The 19,154-nt window shown below is 40.7% G+C and overlaps 1 protein-coding gene across 2 annotated transcripts; it reads right to left on the bottom strand.

The window, feature by feature from the left end:
- Positions 1 to 6,102: 6,102 nt before the first annotated feature.
- Positions 6,103 to 18,739, bottom strand: LOC131253689 (uncharacterized). Of its 2 annotated transcripts, XM_058254807.1 has the most exons (10): positions 18,013 to 18,522; positions 17,566 to 17,856; positions 16,241 to 16,286; positions 15,861 to 15,933; positions 14,960 to 15,005; positions 14,762 to 14,860; positions 13,742 to 13,810; positions 13,324 to 13,627; positions 11,618 to 11,739; positions 6,103 to 7,947 (listed from the first exon to the last, which is right to left on the bottom strand). In XM_058254807.1, exons 2-10 carry the CDS (start codon positions 17,830 to 17,832, stop codon positions 6,175 to 6,177), a joined length of 2,799 nt encoding a protein of 932 aa, XP_058110790.1. In that variant the 5' UTR covers positions 17,833 to 17,856; positions 18,013 to 18,522; the 3' UTR covers positions 6,103 to 6,174. The 2 variants fall into 2 exon arrangements, with proteins under 2 accessions (XP_058110790.1, XP_058110791.1); XM_058254808.1 differs by lacking the exon at positions 13,742 to 13,810 and having other exon boundaries at positions 18,013 to 18,739.
- Between the last annotated feature and the right edge of the window lie 415 nt (positions 18,740 to 19,154).

Raw genomic sequence — 19,154 nt, forward strand, 5'->3', positions numbered from 1 at the left:
ATAAGCTTGATCCAAAACTTTTATTGCCCCTAAAAAGTTTTTAATGGTCAAAATTTATTCAACACTGTTTCCTGTAATGTGGTCCGCTTAAGATTGAGATATAGTTCATTTTTTTTTTTCTCATATCATAAAATGATATATAAAAATAGATGGACGGCATGGATGACACACATACATCATGTTGGGCCTCATAGAACATCAAACAATATACTTTGGAGTTACAAAACTTCTCCAAGAAGCCTCTGTGAGGTAAAGCTTCTTCAAGAAGCTAAGCATCTGTTTTATCCTACTAAGTTAATTATGTGGGGCCCATTGTGAGCTTTTTTTGGTTTATCCACACCATCCATCAATTTTTTATCCAAACATTACTCAATCCGATCCGACTCGGTTTTCTTGACCGAGTTGGAGTCGGATCGATTCAAGCCAGCAATGGTTAGGATCTGTTCGAGTTAAATGACTCGGATCCGATCCCGAATCTGATCGGGTTCGGGTCAAGACCTACAAATTTCGAACCTGATCGGGTTGGACCAAATCCGATCAGACTCGGTCCGATGCCCAGCTCTACTGGTGGCAGGGGGAGTAGCCAATCCGTTTCCTGTGACCCCGCGCACAGAGATATCTCTGCGCTCGGAGCTGTGTGGGGTCATAGAGATAAATCTACTCTGTCCATCTGTTTCGTTGGCTATACCTAATGGAGGGGATCGAGTAGACCAAGCTAGGGTTGACCCAACTCGACTCAGTTTTGAAATAGATATGACCCAAACTCAACCCGACTTGGTAAGAGTCCAGCATGCCTGACCCGATCCGAGTCCGGGTTTTGGCTTGGAATCTAGACCAGGTCTGACCAGTGACAAGTATCAAGTTGGGCTGAGTGGGCACAGAGTTTGGTCGAGCGTAGCGGGTATCCAGGGGCTAAATTCATAACTCAAAACCTGGCCTATTTGAGAGCGTGGATTTGTAAGCCCCTGGATTCGGAACGCCAGGATTAGCAACCCCCTGGATTTGCAATCCGCCTGGTGTGTTTGGCACCCTTGAGTGTGAATCAACTTTAATGCAAAAGTACTTATCTATGGTATGTTTACATGAATTTGAATTTAATTACTAAATCAATTTTAATATGTCTAATTAGTGAGATATGTAAATTTTGATACAATGGTTGTGATAAGCCCGTTGAAATATGTGCTTTAGCTGAAAATGATGAAATTCTAAGTCTCAGACGAGCCACAAGCGGAAGATCATGTCTCAGTGACTAACCAACGATTTTTAATCATTGATTTACATGGACAATGTTTGGACGGTGCTGATCATCATTAGTGAGCCATGTGCCTAATAGAATGATAATATATAGTGACACACATGTTACACCTGCAACTATTGAAATGATTTTAGGTGTAATCCAGGCTCTCATCGTGGACTGCAAACCCCCCTCAAAAAGGGTAATGGAAACCCTCTTGGATTTGAAACCCCCAGTTAGTTTATGCTGTCAAACAAACCCTTTATATATATATATATATATATATATATATATATATATATATATATGGGAAAAGGTACTATGCGCTCGAGTTGATGGGATCGTCCCATGAGGTCGAGCTGTGTGGGCCCCACCGTGATGCATGTCGCCCATCAACACCAAGTGGGACACACATAATGGATGGGCTGGATTTGCAAACCACATCTCGGTGGGCCTAAAAAATGATTATGAATGTTTTAATGGTGCACGGCCCCTCCCCACTTCTGTATGTGGTGTGGCCCACACAAGTCACGGATTGACTTGATTTTTGAGACCTAGGCCCACGATGGAATGGTGCATCTGACTGATGGGGTAGATGTTCGAAACGCATCACGGTGGGGCCCACACAGCTCGACCTCATGGGACGGACTCATGAGGTCGAGCGCATAGTACCTTTTCCCATACATATATATAGGCAACCTCATGGGAACTTCCCATGAGGTCGAGTTGTGTGGGCCCCACTATGATGTGTGTCGAACATCAACACCTTGCATTTGATGGATCCCATTTACATTATGGGATATCTCAAAAATCAACAATATACAGAACTCAGGTGGGCCATACCATCTAAAACCATGTGAAGGCATGACTAAAACATATAAAAGTACTTGGTGGGACCCACCTTAGTTTTGGATGCAGATGAAACTTGGTCTGACCCCTCATCCAAGTGGGACACACACAATGGATGGTTTGGATTTTTGAACCACAACTCTTTGAGCCAAATAAATGATTATGAATGTTTTAATGGAAGGGTAACCCCTTTCAACTGTCGTATGTGGTGTAGCCCACTCAAGACATGGATTGAATTTATTTTTAAGATTGTGGCCCACCATGAAATGATGCATCTTACTGATGGGGTAGATGTTCAACACACATCATGGTGGGGCCCACACAGCTCAACCTCATGGGAAGTTCCCATGAGCTCGACGGCAAAGAACCATTTCCATATATATATATATATATATATATATATATGAGTTTGAATCGAGTCGAGTCAATACCAAGTTGGATTTCAAGTTGAGTCAAGTTACTAGGTGACATGAACTCGACTCGATTGAGTTTGGATGGGACGAAGTATACTCAATTCAAATTGACTCACCCATTCCGTTCAGATCAGGTTGGGTCTAGACGAGTTAGATGAATGAGTTTGCCGAGTCAAGGTGTCCCATGCCCAGTTCTAGCCATACCATATAAAACAGCAGTGATTGAACGCCCAGCGAAACAGAAGTATTGTATCAAGATTATATTTAGTCAGCTCAGGAATCTTTCTACAGTGGACATTGCTGTTCCTATTTTTTTGTTGGTGTGATCCACCTGAGTTTTGGGTATGTCTGCTTTTAGAATGTTGTCTATTATGTTCTTTCCAAAGAGATTGACAATTTGAAAGATATTCTCTTTCTACTTTGGCTTCTTGTTTTTTAACACGCACTCACACCCCACACAGTCATCCACGTGGGTACTTGATCCATGATCTCAATGTTGAAATAGAGTTTATTCACCACTGAGTCATAGAGCGGACCCTTTTTTAGTCTATCCATTCATTTTTATGTAGGAAAAAAAGGTGTATTACAATCATATATTAATTTATAGATAAATATTTTTAAATTTATTTTAACAAAAAGTTTCCAATAATACTCCAAGAAAAGCTAAAATGAAAAAAAAAAATTTCCTAAGAAGTTCTTGAACCAAGAAGCCAAGTGATTTTCCAGTGCTTGGTTTTTAACAAGAGAGTTTGAGATATGTTTGAGAAATAATTAAAAATTACTAAAATCCCTTGAAATTTTATTGTATTTGCACATCTCTTCCCTACTGTCTATGCTGCTTCTTGTTGACGAAAATATCTCCTTTATTTCACTACAATAAATTTAAAATTACTTATTATAAATTAATAAATAATTTTAAATATATCCATATATTTTCCTCTTTTTTCTACAATTTATTAGGATATAATCAAATTAGATTAGATTTTGTATTTATTGTATTATTCTATATTGGAAACATTCCTCATCTGTAAATTCGGGATCACACCCTCAACGAAATGTAAGTAATTATTCAATATTTTAATTCTAGCTTTTTCCTTTTTTGATTTTATCAATAAAGGATTTACGAGATGATACCATATGATACAAATATATATTTAAAGTAGACGAGTATAATAAAAGTACAATAACACCTATTTATAAGAATAAATGAGATGTATAGTACTGAATTAAAGATCGCAAGGTCAGACTTATAAGCTACACTATAAAACCTTGCGACATAATCAAGAATAAATAACGCCTGAAATGAATGTACTAGAAAATCAATTCAGATATATGTTGAGGATGTCAATGGAGATACTCTAGTATTTGCGTGTTCTTCCATGACCTAATCTGTTTATTTTATAAGGCTCCCTTGGGATGGGTCATGCTTATAAAAGAAATTCTTGCATTGAATCAGTCTAACAGTTGGCCATACTCACATGACTAAAACTATTTATTTACCGGACGGATCCCAAGGGATTAGGAGAGATGGGACGGATTTTAAGGTAATGATGGTGGTGTCAGTGGATTAAGATCAATGGGATTGCTATATCGCAGGACAAGCTCACCAAGTTTGTTTGGCACGCCGGCCATATCTTGGGATTTTACCTTCCAATCCCTTCCAATCCATCCAATCAAACACGCCCCGGCATGATTGAACAAGATTAGGAGGGATGGGATCAATTTTAAGGTAATGATGGTGATGTCAGTGAATTGGTTTAAGATCCATGGGTTTGCCATATCTTGGGACAAGTTCTTCAGGTCTGTTTGGCTCGTTTGGCATATCCCGGGATTTTACCATCCCATCCCTCCTAATCCTTCTTAATCTGCTTGGCCAAACAGGCCCTTATAGAGCTGCCTTAGATGGACTATGACTGAAGAAATAACTCATTTCAGAGATTTTATTTGTTGACTTTCTACACTACAAAGTGGGATTAGTCATATAAACTATTTGAATCATTGGCCAAGACCAAAATTCAAGAGTTGAAGTCCCAACGTATAAATGTGTATTCAAGCAAACCTGGGATGTAATGTGGAGAGAGAGTAGGAGAAAGGAAAGGATTACACACAGAGAGAAAGGGTGAGAAAGTGCTTTATGTGGTTAAATCTAAGCCACAGGGTGGATTTTTGTAAGTAAAATCTCAAGCATACACCAAGCACCAGCTTCATTTTCATGTTCCCGAATGCTCTTACATTTATCTAAAATGTTTTCTCAACTTTAAGGAAAACTAATTTTTGAGAGGAAAATGTCTAAAATCTACCCACAGGGTACATGGTATAGATGAGTAGTACATGGATAGCCTTGATTTTGACATGTTTGTTTTGCCAATATAACTCTGATAATGTAGAAGGAATGAGCCATCATTACTATTTTACTACTGTAAAACCAATCCAATATAGATGCATTTAGAAGGGAGGTAAAGAAATTTATGACCATGCCTCAATGGCAGACTCACAACAGTTTCAACACAAGGTCATGAGTTCAAGAACCTATTGTACTGAAAAACCAATGTGGCATAAGTACATGGGTGTGTGAGGGGTTTGGGTGCGTATGTAAAAATAATAATAACAAGATTTTCATGGTTCATTATAAAAAATTTCTAATCCAATAGCAACATTCATATATTTTCAGGATGATTTAACATTTAAATAATATAGAAATGTCATTATTATAGTTTACTCATGCATAAATCGAATATAGGAATTGTTGATTAAATATCATTGATTTTAAAAAACTAAGTAATTTATAATAATTGCTCATTTTCTTGATATCATTTAATTTTAAAATTGACCCTCAAGGGGTAGCCATTAAATCCTATTGTTTCTTGTGGGATCGCCCCACTTGAGTCTTCGGATGTATCTCCGTTTACTTTTTCTGCACCTCATATCCGAAACGTAAGCCAGCAACAGATGGATGGAGTGGATATCAAATGGACATTGTGGTGGGCCCCACATATGAGTACTGATATGTATGTGACTTAATCTGGCACCACCTGTAAGGCAACGGGTACAGGTATAATTTATTAGACGGTTAGGATTGCTCAATCAGTGTGATTTTAGAAATATGCTCCATGCAGAATGGGACCCACGAGTTGGATGGTTTGAAGAGCTATACCCCAGTGCCTAAATAGTTTTTAAATGGTGTAAAACAAACACAGGAGTCTAGTTCATTAGCCGTAGGGACGTTATGGGCAAGTTGAAGTGGACGAGTTGACTCGGACCCGATCCAGTTTGATGATTCACCCCAACTTGGCTGAGTCACAACTCGCTCAGGATCCTAGCGACCGAGTCTTTCTGATCCAAACCGTTCATCTATCAGTTCCCACATTAGATGGTTCTTGGAAGTAAAATCCCATTCATTGTGATTTCTCATCATCCATAAAGTGATTTAGAAACAAGGTCCAGATATCCAGTCTCTAACTTATGCCTGATTCGATCAGTGAGATTCTTGCATGTTGATCACATAGTACAGAAGCATCAAGATGAACGGTCTAGATCATCATCATCATCATCATGTGGTGGGCCAGGACTAGCAGATTAAGGGAGCTAATGCAATAGAGGGAGAGATTTCATCTATAACCTTTCTTTCTTTCTTTTTATTTCTTCTTTTCTTTCTCTGAAATTTTCAACCATATAGAATTATAATTGAAGAGCCAGATCAGGATGCTGATTATCCAACATAGCTACAGAGCTTGGCTCAGGTCGATGGCCGCCATGTGAGCCCGAGCCTCTTTCACAGTCGCCCATGGCATCGAAAAACGGCGTCTCTTGAGCCGTCGAAGCCGGAGGCAATTCTGGCCTCAATAGCCCATTCCGGCCCCACAAACTCATCTCCCCGAGCCGCGACTGCAAGAACGGGATGTCAAGGACGGTCTGCGGGGCGCCCCATGATTCCGGCTGGACCCACGTGGAACACTGGTCTGCCGTTGGAGCTGAACCGAGCCCATCGTGGCTCAGCCCTGGTGCCACCACAGCTTGATTCTCTCCATAGCCCTGATCCGGTACCACCACAGCTTGATTCTCTCCATAGCCATGAGCCAGCGCCGCCACAGCTTGATTCTCCTGCTCTAAAGAAAATAAGTTCAAGGCCTGCATGGGATCAGCAGCTTGGCTTGGAACTGGCATCTTCATGGCTTCTTGAAAAGCCCACGACAACGACGGCGGCAATGCTGGACTGTTGTTATTTCTCGACACCAGTTCAAGCAGCCTTGACTGAGAGAGATCTGATGCCAGCTTGCTAGGCGGGACCGGAGCATCCAGCATGCCCGAAGCAGCCATCATTGCCATGTACTCGTTACTGGCATTTGGGATCACAGCAGCCAGAAATTTCGAGCTCCCAATATGAGTGGCCATGTAATCAGTGGTGGGATTTGGGACCATCGCAGCTGGAAAATCCGAATTCCCGACATGGGGGCCCCCATAACTGGTGTGGGAACTTGGGACCTCAGTGGCGGGAAAATTTGAATTCCCAATATGGGTAGCCATGTAGTTGTTGCCAGTAATTTCGATCCCAGCAGCTGGAAAATTCAAATTCCCAATGTCGATGTCAGCGGAGGCACCGGCAGGTAGATACGAACATGATGGAACATCCAAGCTTGGATTCTGGTGGCCTGTTTCTCCGACAGCAGTGCTTGTATCATTCAAATTTCCGGCGTGGGTGATTTGTAGGTAAGAACATGACAGAACATCAGAACTTGGATTCCAGCGGCCTGTTTCTCTGACAGCATCCCGTGTATCATTTGAATTTCCAGTATGGGCGGCCGGTAGATACGAACATGACGGAATGTCTGAGCTTGGACTCCAGCGGCCCGTTTCTCTGATAGAATCACGAGTATCATTCGAATTCCAGTGGCCCGTTTCTCTGATAGCATCATTAGTATCATTCAAATTCCTGGTATGGGCAGCCGATAGGTAAGAACATGAAGGAATATCGGACCTCTGACTCCAGCGGCCCGTTTCTATGATTGCATCACGTGTATCATTTGAATTTCCAGTATGGACTGCCGGTAGGTAAGAACATGACGGAACATCGGACCTCTGATTCCATTGGCCCATTTCTATGATCGCATCACGTGCATCATTTGAACTTCCAAAATGAGCGGGGGGTATATAACAGGATGGTGGAACACGAGACCTCTGATTCCAGCGGCACATCTCCGTGAAATTCTTGTGCATATCATTCCTATTGGCAGCACCGGCAAGTGGGCCAGGATGGCCTGCGATCGCATTGAGGAGAATCTGATGAGCTGGAATGTTGTCTATGCCAGTAGCAGGAGTGGGTCCCGGGAGGGCTGGCATTGCCGGAGTCTGACATCTCTGTAACTTCCGCTGGGCAACCACTTTTGCAGTGGGCCCCAGATCTGCAGCGAATCGCATCAAACTATCAGAGTAATTAAAATTGCCCTGATTAACCTGCATAATCAAGAGGATCTGATCAGAAACTAATCGCTGTTATCTGCAAAAGCGAAGTAGATTAGCTTACAGAGCTAATTAGCTCGCAGAGAGTGGAAAATGATAGTATTATGTATGGTATGATAATGTGTTTCACTAAGCCCACATGCAACTCCATCTGAACCGTGAATCATCTGGACCCTACTCTGTAGATGATTTTGCTTATAAGATAGGTGGGTCAGCTCATCAGGTTGGCCACACTTTTATGAAAACAATGGATTGTTTAGAAAGGGTTGCTATGACCCGCATTCAACATATGGACTTTTGGGCGCCACCAAATAATCATATGATGGGCCCCACTTGATGCACGGCTCAGATGTCCCACAGACATGCCCCGTGCAGCACATAGAAGCACGTGAAGTCTAATCAACATTCCACGCATGATGAGAAAAACAAACACATGTATGCGTGCCGATGCGCAAGAAAACATACATGCTTTGCATGAGATGTATATTTACAATAGTCAATGGCATTTGATTCAGCAAAACGTGTTCTATCAGCTGATTTTTTACACCAATTTGGGCAACATTCTAGAGCACATCAAGCAATTCAGAGCGTGGACAAGATGACTCGGTTTGCTGGGTCCCACTCACTGAGTCCGTACTAAATTTTTTGGAGACTTGTCTGTGTCAAGCTCAACATCCCAAAGACTGATTTGGGACACATTGAAAAGGACTAGAATGCAGAATCCATTGCAGGTTGTAACCATAGTTAAAGAACCCGACAACTTAACTCAATATCCAGCCAGGTCAGGTCGACTTGAAGGCTCGACTTGATTTGATATTTAATTATTAAATTAATACTCATATTTAAGTAGTAATAGCTATTTAATAGGTTATGGATTTTATAAAAGGACATATATCTTAATATGAATAGCAATCGCCCAGAACAAGTGACTTAGAGTTGTGCAGAGTCCCACCGAGTTGACTGAGTCAGCGAGCCGACTCAACGAGTCCACCTTAGTCTCGACTGAGTTGAGGTCGCCATCAAGTTTTCTGGTGACTCGGCTCAAAATCTCACTAAGTCAAGTTGACTCATCCGAGTTTCGAGTCTAGTCACTGACATTACTACAAGATTCAGATTCTTTAGCAAAGCAGGATATAGAACCTAGTCCAGACCATAGTTTTAAAACAAGTATTAGAGATGACAGCTGCTGCAATAAGAACAACACTGAGAAAAGGCATTGATTTTATTTTTTTTAAGGGTAGAAGATATTGATGTGTGAGAATGGGTCAATACCCATACCCATCAGGAGGCACACTAGCTCAGGTGCAAGATCCCAAATCTCAGCACATGAAATAATATAAGATGGGCTTTGGTTGGTTTGAAAAATGGGAGCCGCTATTTACAACCACACGTATTGATTGATAGACACTTTCTTTCTACTTTTAGCATATATAGCAGTAAAAAACTCTTGTAATATGAAACAAAGAAAAGAAAGGGTGTATCTGATCAAAACAAGAACATAGATACCAATCAGTGAGGGATCCTAACTCATGGACCACGGATGGTTAAACATGGTATAGAACTCAATCGGGTTCTTGGAAAATGCCCCGAGTCAACTACGGTCAATCATGAGTATGGCTCTGTGTGTGTGTTCAGAATAAGGAGCTGCTCTGTTCAGAACTTAGTTTGGAGATTTGGGGACCATGGTTGGTCTATCCAAGCCAGTGATTTGATGGCCCCCATCATGCATGGACCATTCCCCAAAATCTCCCAAATTAGAAGATCCTAGCCATTGAATCTTTGGTCTTTCCTCCATTAAATATGTTTATTCGTGTAATTCAGTTTAACCATGAATTTGCATGCAAACACAATGCAAAGGTTAGAGTTGGCAAATTAAGGAGACACTAGGGGAATGGTCCATCCATGATGGGGACCGTCAGATCAATGGCTTGGATAGACCAACCATGGGCCCCACATCTACAAACTAAGTCCCCAACAGAGATGTTCCCTGTTCATGACGAGTAGGAAATTCAGCCTCTAATAATATTAAATCATTTCACAACATCGATCTGCATATAGAAATATACTATATATACCTAGTGTATGCACACGTGATCCTACCCCTAGCGTACCACACATAGGAGGAAGTGAGTGTCCCACATACCCATTCCAGTACCACGTACCAGACCGACCAACGATCGAGGTAAACTTGCTAGTGACAGCACATGTTCCTCTTGAATACCAATGACGTGAAACTAGAACAGTCAATTTAAAAAACGAGCCACATGATGATGCATAGTTTACATCATCTGACACATGTGCGACTTATCAGTTTTAGAGCAGGTGCGAGCCCAGGAATGGGCAGACCTTGTACGAGATTAGCAATTGATGGTTCAACTACAGAAGGTTGCATTTACAATTGACCAGTGGTCAGTGGGAAACTAGATATCGAACCCTCCCATTCTAGTATGTGATGGTTCTTGAAAAGGATTTCACAGAGCATTTGGAATTTTTTTTATAGAGTTACACATGCATGTATTTCACATCAACACCTTAAAGATTTTTTTATTTTTTTTAAAAGTCTACATCGATTATACAAATTTGATTCAGTTAGAGGCAACAAATGCATGTGTAAAACTCGAGAGAGAGAGAGAGAGAGAGAGAGAGAGAGAGAGAGATTAAAAAGGAGATTTTGGGGATTTGTAGTTCTAAGTTTCCATAAATATTTATTTTTCTCCACAATGCCCCTTATTTTGATGATCTTTTATGTTTTAACATTCAAACTTCTATGTTCTAACAAAGAAAGTGTTCTGAAAAAAAAATTAGCATAGACTAGAAACTAAATACAGTTCAGGGAAACAGAAAATTGTGGTGTGCCGTAATGGCCGTTAAGGGGCAGTAAAGACCATTACGTAAAGGTAACAGGGGGCAACCATTACACGTTACGGGGTCATAATGGCCATAACGGAAAAAAATGACTCGTGACAGCCATTACAGCCCCCGTAGTGGCCCATTACGGCCCCCATAAAGGCCATAACGGTCCGTTATGGTGCCAATACAGGTTTTTCAGATTTTTTTTCCAACAAAAAAAGAGGCCATAATGGCCATTACGGCTCGTATCGTAAAGGTAACAGTGGTGGCCATTACGGCCACCATTACCATTACAGAATACCTTATTTTTTTTTGCTGTTTAACTTTTTCATTTACCGATATATCTGGAACTTGATAGTTTCATTATTGTATTTGAGGTGGTCTCAAGTTCAACCCAATGGACCATAAGTTAATGTACACTACCTCTCCAACCTTTCATGTGTCCGATAGGCTGGCCCCATCAGGAGATTCACCTAGTGCAAATCAGCCACCTCCACTTCATCGAATGGACTATACTTGTACTACTTTATTTATCAGTGGCTATATATTATTGCCTTTGGTGTGGCCCACATGATGATTGGATGGAACTGATTTTTGCACAAGCTGATCCTAATTGTGAGGCCAACCTATTGGAAGGGTTGGATGTTGCACGGACATAATAGGTTGGAAATTATTTGTTGGATGGTCCAACCAGTTGGACTTGAGACCTCATTATATTTCAATGTTTCAATTAATTTTACTTATTTTGTGTAACGATGGATCTACCATCTGCATGGACACACGTACAGATATCATAAAAGTACAAAGGACTTACATAGATAAGTGGGCTATTACGTGTTGAGAATATCGACTCAGCGAGGCTGCTGAAAGAACCCGGCCTATAAGTATCACGTCGTTCTTCTTCAGAAAAATTAGATTTCCGGCCATCTCTTAAACCTGCAGAGAAGAAAAATACACTAGCTCGATTTATTTTCCGATTATAGACATTTCAAAAAAATATATAATGATGGATGCTCACCCATGCCAACTCAAGTCAACAAGGCAAGCCCCAGGCAAGATTTCAAAGCTTGACCCTCGAGCCCAACTCACCTTAGAGCAGAACATGATGTGCTCATTCAATTTCAGCCAGAGCCAATGAGTTTTACAGTGGCTCAGCTGGAACATATGCATGATTTGGGGCATCGTAACACATATAACTGAGATTTTGAAATCTTGTGGTATTTCGCGAAAAATTAATCAAACCATACTATCACGTTAATATCTTGAGATTTTTCTAATATCGGCAGCTTTAATTTCCTGTGATTTTATCATGAAAGTATAAGATATTAACGCGGGAATTTTTATTTTTATTTTTTGAAGACTTTTTGAAAACACAGGGTGTCCCCACCTCATTTTTGAAGTGAGACTAATCCCTGCGGATACACGCAATCACCCACAACCACGTGTATCGGGTTAAAGCCAAGGAGGGGAATCGAACCCTCACCTATAGGGAGCAAACCTACAGTGAAGACCATTCGCCCAAACCTCGTTGGGTTTGGGCAGATATTATCGAGGGAATTGTTTAAATTTTTACATAAGAAGAGCACTCCAGTGGTACTGGACAGATATAGGGCCTGCATGATGCGTGAATAGAATCCAACCCACACATAAGATGTGCCATCCCACTGTACCACCAGGGCCCTAAAATCAGGCTGGCCCATTTATCAGGTGGGCCACATTACAGGGAACAAGTTAGGAGAGAAACCTTGATTTGGGTGAAGGTCCCACTGTATTGTCTACTGAAATCCAGGCCATTCAGACCCTTCACCAGGTCAGACTGAAAGGCAGGCCAAAATCAGGCTGTTTCTGAATCCAGGTTGGCCCCTGTCTAAATCAAGGGTGGGCATCCCCTCTCACATCGTTCCCTGTGTTGTGGCCCACATGAGTGTTGGATCAGGATGGTTTTAGGCATACTAGAGGTGGCGCATCTAATGGACGGACTAGATGCTTTCATACATCATGTGGGCCCCACTTCTGCCTGTTACCGCTATAAGCTTATGATGGTACCAATACCACTCAAACATGCCCCTTCTAAATAATTCATTACCTGCACATATATTTAAATTTTTTATTTTTACTTAATTTATAATAACTATTTTTTTAAAAAAAAATTTCCAGAGTCCTGAGAAAACCTCAAAAATCTGAAAATTCCCGAGACAGTCACAAACCGAGAAAATGCCAAGAACGAGATTTAACCACGATGGCGTCTGGGAGGAGACTTGGTTTGTTCTCTAGCGAAACCGACTTAAATTAAACGAGTTGACTCGGATTTCAGCGAGTTTCAAGATTTAGATCTAAAACTTCTTTTGCATGTTTGATAATTACTATGTAATTAGCTGGAAAAGATACGAAGAAAGACAAGAATCAAAGCCAATAATCCATATCAATGCCAACCTAAATACTTTTGGAAGCCCATAATTTCAATAAATCAATATCAGCATTGTAAGGATCTCATGTTTGAAGTCAGCTTTCATTACATACCGCAGAGATCCTCATAGGTGATTCGCCTGTCAACATTATGACTTGGACCACGCACCGTCAAGCCTTCTCGGAGGTTTCTCCTGACACCTGATTGACCATTCAAGGAACGATGCCTTCCACTTGATGAGACATCGACAGTCGGATTCCCCGTACTTGTAGCTTCACCCTGACCTTTTCCACTTGCATGATTTTTCGGTGTTCGCCCAGGTCTTCGTCTCATTGTTGCAAGTTCTAATTCGAAATTCTCAGGATTGGTTCTCAGAGCATGAAAAACCTTCTTTGCCAGATCATGTATGGAACGAGCCTAGAAGACCAATCATTCTATTTTGTTCAATCAATGAGGAAAGACAGTATCTTCATGATAAGTTAACCCTTTCAATGTTAAAACTGTTGTGTTCATGAAATAAGGAGAGCTTACTTGTCTGAAAAATAAGGTACTTGAGGAATTAAAATGCATTGCATTGTTGCATATCAAAAAGACATCCTCCTACAAACAGGAATTCAGAAAAAAGAATGAAAGAAAAAATTCATACTAAATCAGGTAGGAGTCCATAAGTTCATATGCATAAGCTTATTTAACCAAAAATAAAAATAAAAATCATGCATTGGAATGAATGCAACATGATCTACAGACATCCTAGAAAGCGTTAGGGACACTAGATGGTGATTCCAGTGAATGCTTTTAAGGGATCTGAACTCTTCAGCTGAAATCTTGACTGACAGGAATTCTTGGGGCACAAGAACGCTGCTTGCAGATGCACATCTGCAGTTGCCAGACCCAGATGACCCAGATGTGCCATCATCAGAATGCCCCACAATGAGCATGCCCTGGCCCAAAAATGAGGCCGGTCTGCTTAGCAGGTAGGCCCACACCTTTACAAGAAAAGGAAGGTTAAAAAGGATTACCAATGGCTTATCCAATGAGGAGAAAATCCTGAATTTTGGTTAGGGCATCTTAATGGTGTGTCACGTATCCGTGTCACATTGGCATGTGTGAGAGCATTGAAATTTGGTGACGGCAGACTTATGTGTCCAAGTAGGATCCCATTGCGAAATGAAGTGGGGTCGATCAATGTGAACAAGTTGTGTTTGTTCCCATTTGATTTGTGGTAAACTGGATCCTATAAGGATAATCGATAATTAAGGGTGCGTTTGGTTGCACCAAGTTTCATGAACCCAGAAGGGATATATGAGCCCCCGTTTACATGGAAACAGAAAATCACCAACTACCCATTTCCTCCTCTCTAATTTCAGTATATACGACGTATTTATATAAAAAGGCCAGCGTTAAACAATTTTTCCTCATGATAGACATCTAAGATCAGCGGACCAATACATTAATGCAACCCGATTAATTAGTCATTACACCGCAAGCAAATGAGAAGTAAAATTTGGGAGATGCCAAACAAAGAGACCACAAGATCGAAAAGGAGATAACCTCAAATTGCTCTAGAGTCTTGTACATTTGCTCTTGAAGTTTTGCCCTCATTGTGCCAAAATCCATTGGATTCTCAATAATATCATAGTAACCTTCAACCTGGTAAGAAGAAAAAGATTTCAATATATTACAGTGGTTCAAAAAAACAAAAAAGAATACTGGAAATAGTGTTTCAAAGAACTATCACCGAATACAGACCTCATCTGGCTTAACTGGCTCAGAAAATATCTCATGCGCATCTTTCCTGAAATGAGATACATGGATTAAAGAGAAATAAATATGGGTTTTGCAAATGTCCCCAAACCTTTTGATTACATGGGCGTCCAATCATTGATCTGCATGCTTCATTCAATAACACCATTGGGAGCAAGCCATGGTGCAAAAATCACACTCATATGATCCTAACCCTTTGAATGGGGCCAATTTGTTACAACTGTCCATGGTTTATGAGCAACATATCACATGGTTAGAATCATCAAACCAAAGTGCTACTTTGGAATCATAAGCAAATACAAAGTAGGTATCTATCTAGTTGATGTTTCAAGATGATGATTGAGCACGTTTTGTTTCTCCGCTCAACCTTGACTGTTCATTTTCCATGCTATTGATTGGCTGCTAAGGATCATCCAATTGGTGTGATTTTTGCCCTGTGTAGCTCCTTGTTGCATGAATGAATGAACAATTCAAATCAACGATAGGTCACCCCATGTCCCATTTAAAATCTCACGATGGGATGTTAGCAAAATCCAGTAGTCGAGAAAAATAAAATTTGTTCAAACAGCACCCTTATTGCACACAAGTTCCTTTGGAAACAGTCTGGCCAAAGTCCAAAAACCAGGTGAACCAAAGAAGCCCAAGCCCCCAAATTGAGTGGTTATGAATCTCATGGTTGTTAGACCAGTCTCAGTGGACCATGGGCAATCCATGTTGGGGCCCACCAGAGAGTGGTCAGGAACTCGTACATTTCCACCACGTGTATTGGGAACTCATGCACAATAAGTCTAGAGTCTTTCTTTAGGTTAAGCCATAAGAGTTTAGCTTCTCTTATGTATGCAAGATATAGACTTCTCCAAATCAAATCACACCGCATGTCCCTTACTTTTGTAGCATGTCCAAGATACGCTCGAGCACTTGTTTTTCTGGCAACCGAGATGCACCACTTGATGATTTGTCTGTTGCGATAAAACCAACTCAGACCACAAAAATATGATTTGGAAACTTTAGGGCCTTTGGGTAGAGAAATCCTAAATCCTTTTGGATTCCAACACCAAGAAGCAGGAACAGGATGCACTTGAGTCGAGGGGCTCTTTCTAGCAAAATGGCCATGAAATTGGTACCACAGAGCCACAGATCCCACGTTGTCCATCAGTATCAGGATTCAAGAAGGTTTTGGATTTCTTCTACACAAACAGGACCCTTGAGAAACAATATAAACATCTATGCATTAAGCAACCAAAACCATTAAAAAAAATAAAATACCAATGTTGTGTGAAGAACAATCATCATGTTCCAGATTTTCTACCGCCTGCAGAGAGGAGCAATCTTAAGTACCAAAACATGAAAGAGACTCACATTTGCATAGAACTTATGTGAAATTTAGTGTAAAACAGAATACAAATCCAAACAGCAATCAGAATGTGAAAAAACAAGAATATGGTGTTCTGCTTAGAAGTCTCAATTCCGCCGAACAAAAACACCAGTAGGAAATCAGCAGAGAAAAGCCTAATAAAGCAGAAGCAAGCCATTGAGAAAGGCAGCCCATGATTCTGGTTAATTCGAGGATCAAAGCGGAATCTGATGTTGTAGTGCCTTGTAATGGCTAAGAACAGAATCAAATCAATGTATAAGAAAATCCCGCCTCTATTGAAGGCAATGGCTAAGAGCGGAATCAAATCGATGTATAAGTTCATTGCAAGGCCTTGTAAATCCACATAGAATCAAACCCAACAAGGAAAAAATAGAAAAACAGAAACAAACAACTGTAGCATGAATTCACCTCGGCCATAACGACAGCTCACCAGCATTTGCTGCCACATGGGGCCTACATGCAGAGCCGCTCTGAACAATCGGAGCCGTCCATTCTCTGAACACTGTCTTGGATGGACTCTGGTCCAGTAATCGTGCTGAGAGAATGATCCTGACCATTTTATACATGAAGTTGAAATGCAAGACATAGGAAATTTTTGTTTCAACGCTCCACATTCAACTACACAATCCATCCATCATAATTTTCTTACTTCGGTGGACGTTTCTGATCGTTGGACCATCTCTCCATGTGGGCCCCAATAAAGCAACAGATGGTGGTGATCCTGAGTCAGAAAAACATAGGCAACATATGCAGCTCCTGTACCATAGAACTAAAGAATCAAAAGAAGGCGCATTTGCATTCGAATTTCATGTTCAACAGCTACTCATGCTAAGAAAATTTAGATTAAAAAAATAAATAAATTCAGACCCATTGAAAATCGAAAGAATACCAGCAACAGCAAGCACAAGAGAAAATATAAATAAATAAAATAAAATGCTTTTTTTCATATTACCATTGTAATCACTTAAACCCCCAGCACCCAAATGTTCAAAATTTCAAAAATAAAATAACCCAATTCAAATCAAATAGCAAAAATCTTTTTTGTTTAAGGAAAAAAAATCCTCCAATCAGACAAAAAAAAAAAAAAAACTATTACAGCCCATGTTGTAAAATATAAAATAATAAAGAATAAATAAATTCATCTAATTAAAAAACAGAGAGAGAAAAGAAATATAGATATTTTTAATAAAAATAGTAATAAAGGGGGAAAACTGACCTCTTCTGCTTCCTCCTTAACTGAAATAACTGTCACCTCTTCCACTTCCGTCAGCCGCTTTTTCTTCCTGCCCCTCTTCTTCCCGGGCAGCCCCTGCCCGCTGCCCGTTTCCACCCCATCCCTTGCCCGTTTCCTACCCCTCCTCGCTGCACCACCACGCCCCCGTGGGGCTCTCCCGGGACCCACGCCACGTGTCGCCCCACCAACCTTACACGTGTCGAGCGCAGACAACCTCGCACTCCTCCTCTGCCCGCTCTCCTCCTCCATAAACGCAGAAAAAACAAACCCCACCTAGAAATTTGCGAAAATCATCAAACACATTTTCTCAAAAAAAAAAAAAAACCCCAAAAAGGGGGTGCGCAGTGCGCATCTTTTTCGAATGGTATCAAGACTCAGCAATCGAGGGGTGCGTAGAGCGCACCATTTCCGATAAACTAAAAAACCCACCTATAAGAATGTATGTTCTACAAGACCCATTGCTCCTTCTTGCTCGACAGCGATTAGAGAGAGAGGTGCGTAGAGCGCACCTTTTCAGAGCAATGCATGTAAAATAAAACCCAGATTATTTTCTTCTTCTTCTTCTTTTTTGTAAAAGGGATCGAAGGCGTTTAACGGCTGTGGAATCTAGGGCCCACAGTCACATCAGAAATGAAGCGTTTGGGTGCCTCTTTTTTTATTTTTTTTCCTCAAAGAAATCGAAAACATTCTTGGGAAAACGCATTAAAAACAAGACCCAGATTCTGTTTTCATTATCTCTCTTCGATTTTTCGTTTTTTACAGAGACGAGGACAAGAAAACCAACGGTCACGTCAGAATGTGAGGGGGTTTGAAGAGGGTTTTAAGGGTGGTGATGTGACCTGGAGCCCTCGGGGGTTTTGACCTGTTTCTTGGAGCTGTTGAAAGAAAAACAAAGGAGAGGGGGAGAGAGAGGGAAATGGGATTTTATATTTTTATTTTTTTTAATTTTCTGTTTTGGGTGTTTAAAGGGTGTTGAGCGGAAATAAAAGCAACAGTGCTGAAATAATAAAAAACTTAAAAACAGGAAAAAGAAAGAAAGATGTGGGTTTTTTTTAAGCTGCAAGCAGCTGTATGTAGTTATGTATTTTGTATGTATGGAAAGGAAGTAAAAGTAGGGTAGGGTTTGGACTTTGGAGGAAAGAGACAATTGAAAGGAGAGAGAATATAATGTAAAGGAGATAGAGATTTTGCTGATGAAGTATTCTACTGAATTTCCCCCTTCTTGTCATCTCATTTATAAGATGAGCAAATACAGATACCTGATATTTTTACAATGACGAAAATACCCCTAGTCTTCTAATGAAATTGCTAAGACCTCCTTGAGTTTCTTGCAATTGAGTGTACCAACCCTTGAAATGGCAAACCACCCTAAAACCAGCTTTAATAAGGTTGCATTAACTCTAAATGAGCTATTTACAGGGTGTTTTGGCCAATGCATTGTATCGTGGGAGCGCCTTCGGCGATCTTCGGGGGATACGGGGGACGTTTCTGAGACCTAATTTATGTCGAAATAAACGTAATCTGCAGAGCTCGATACGCAGAGCGCTTGGCATGGACACGTGTACGGTCGA

Source organism: Magnolia sinica, chromosome 8 (genome assembly GCF_029962835.1).
Source record: "Magnolia sinica isolate HGM2019 chromosome 8, MsV1, whole genome shotgun sequence".
Lineage (NCBI taxonomy): Eukaryota > Viridiplantae > Streptophyta > Magnoliopsida > Magnoliales > Magnoliaceae > Magnolia > Magnolia sinica.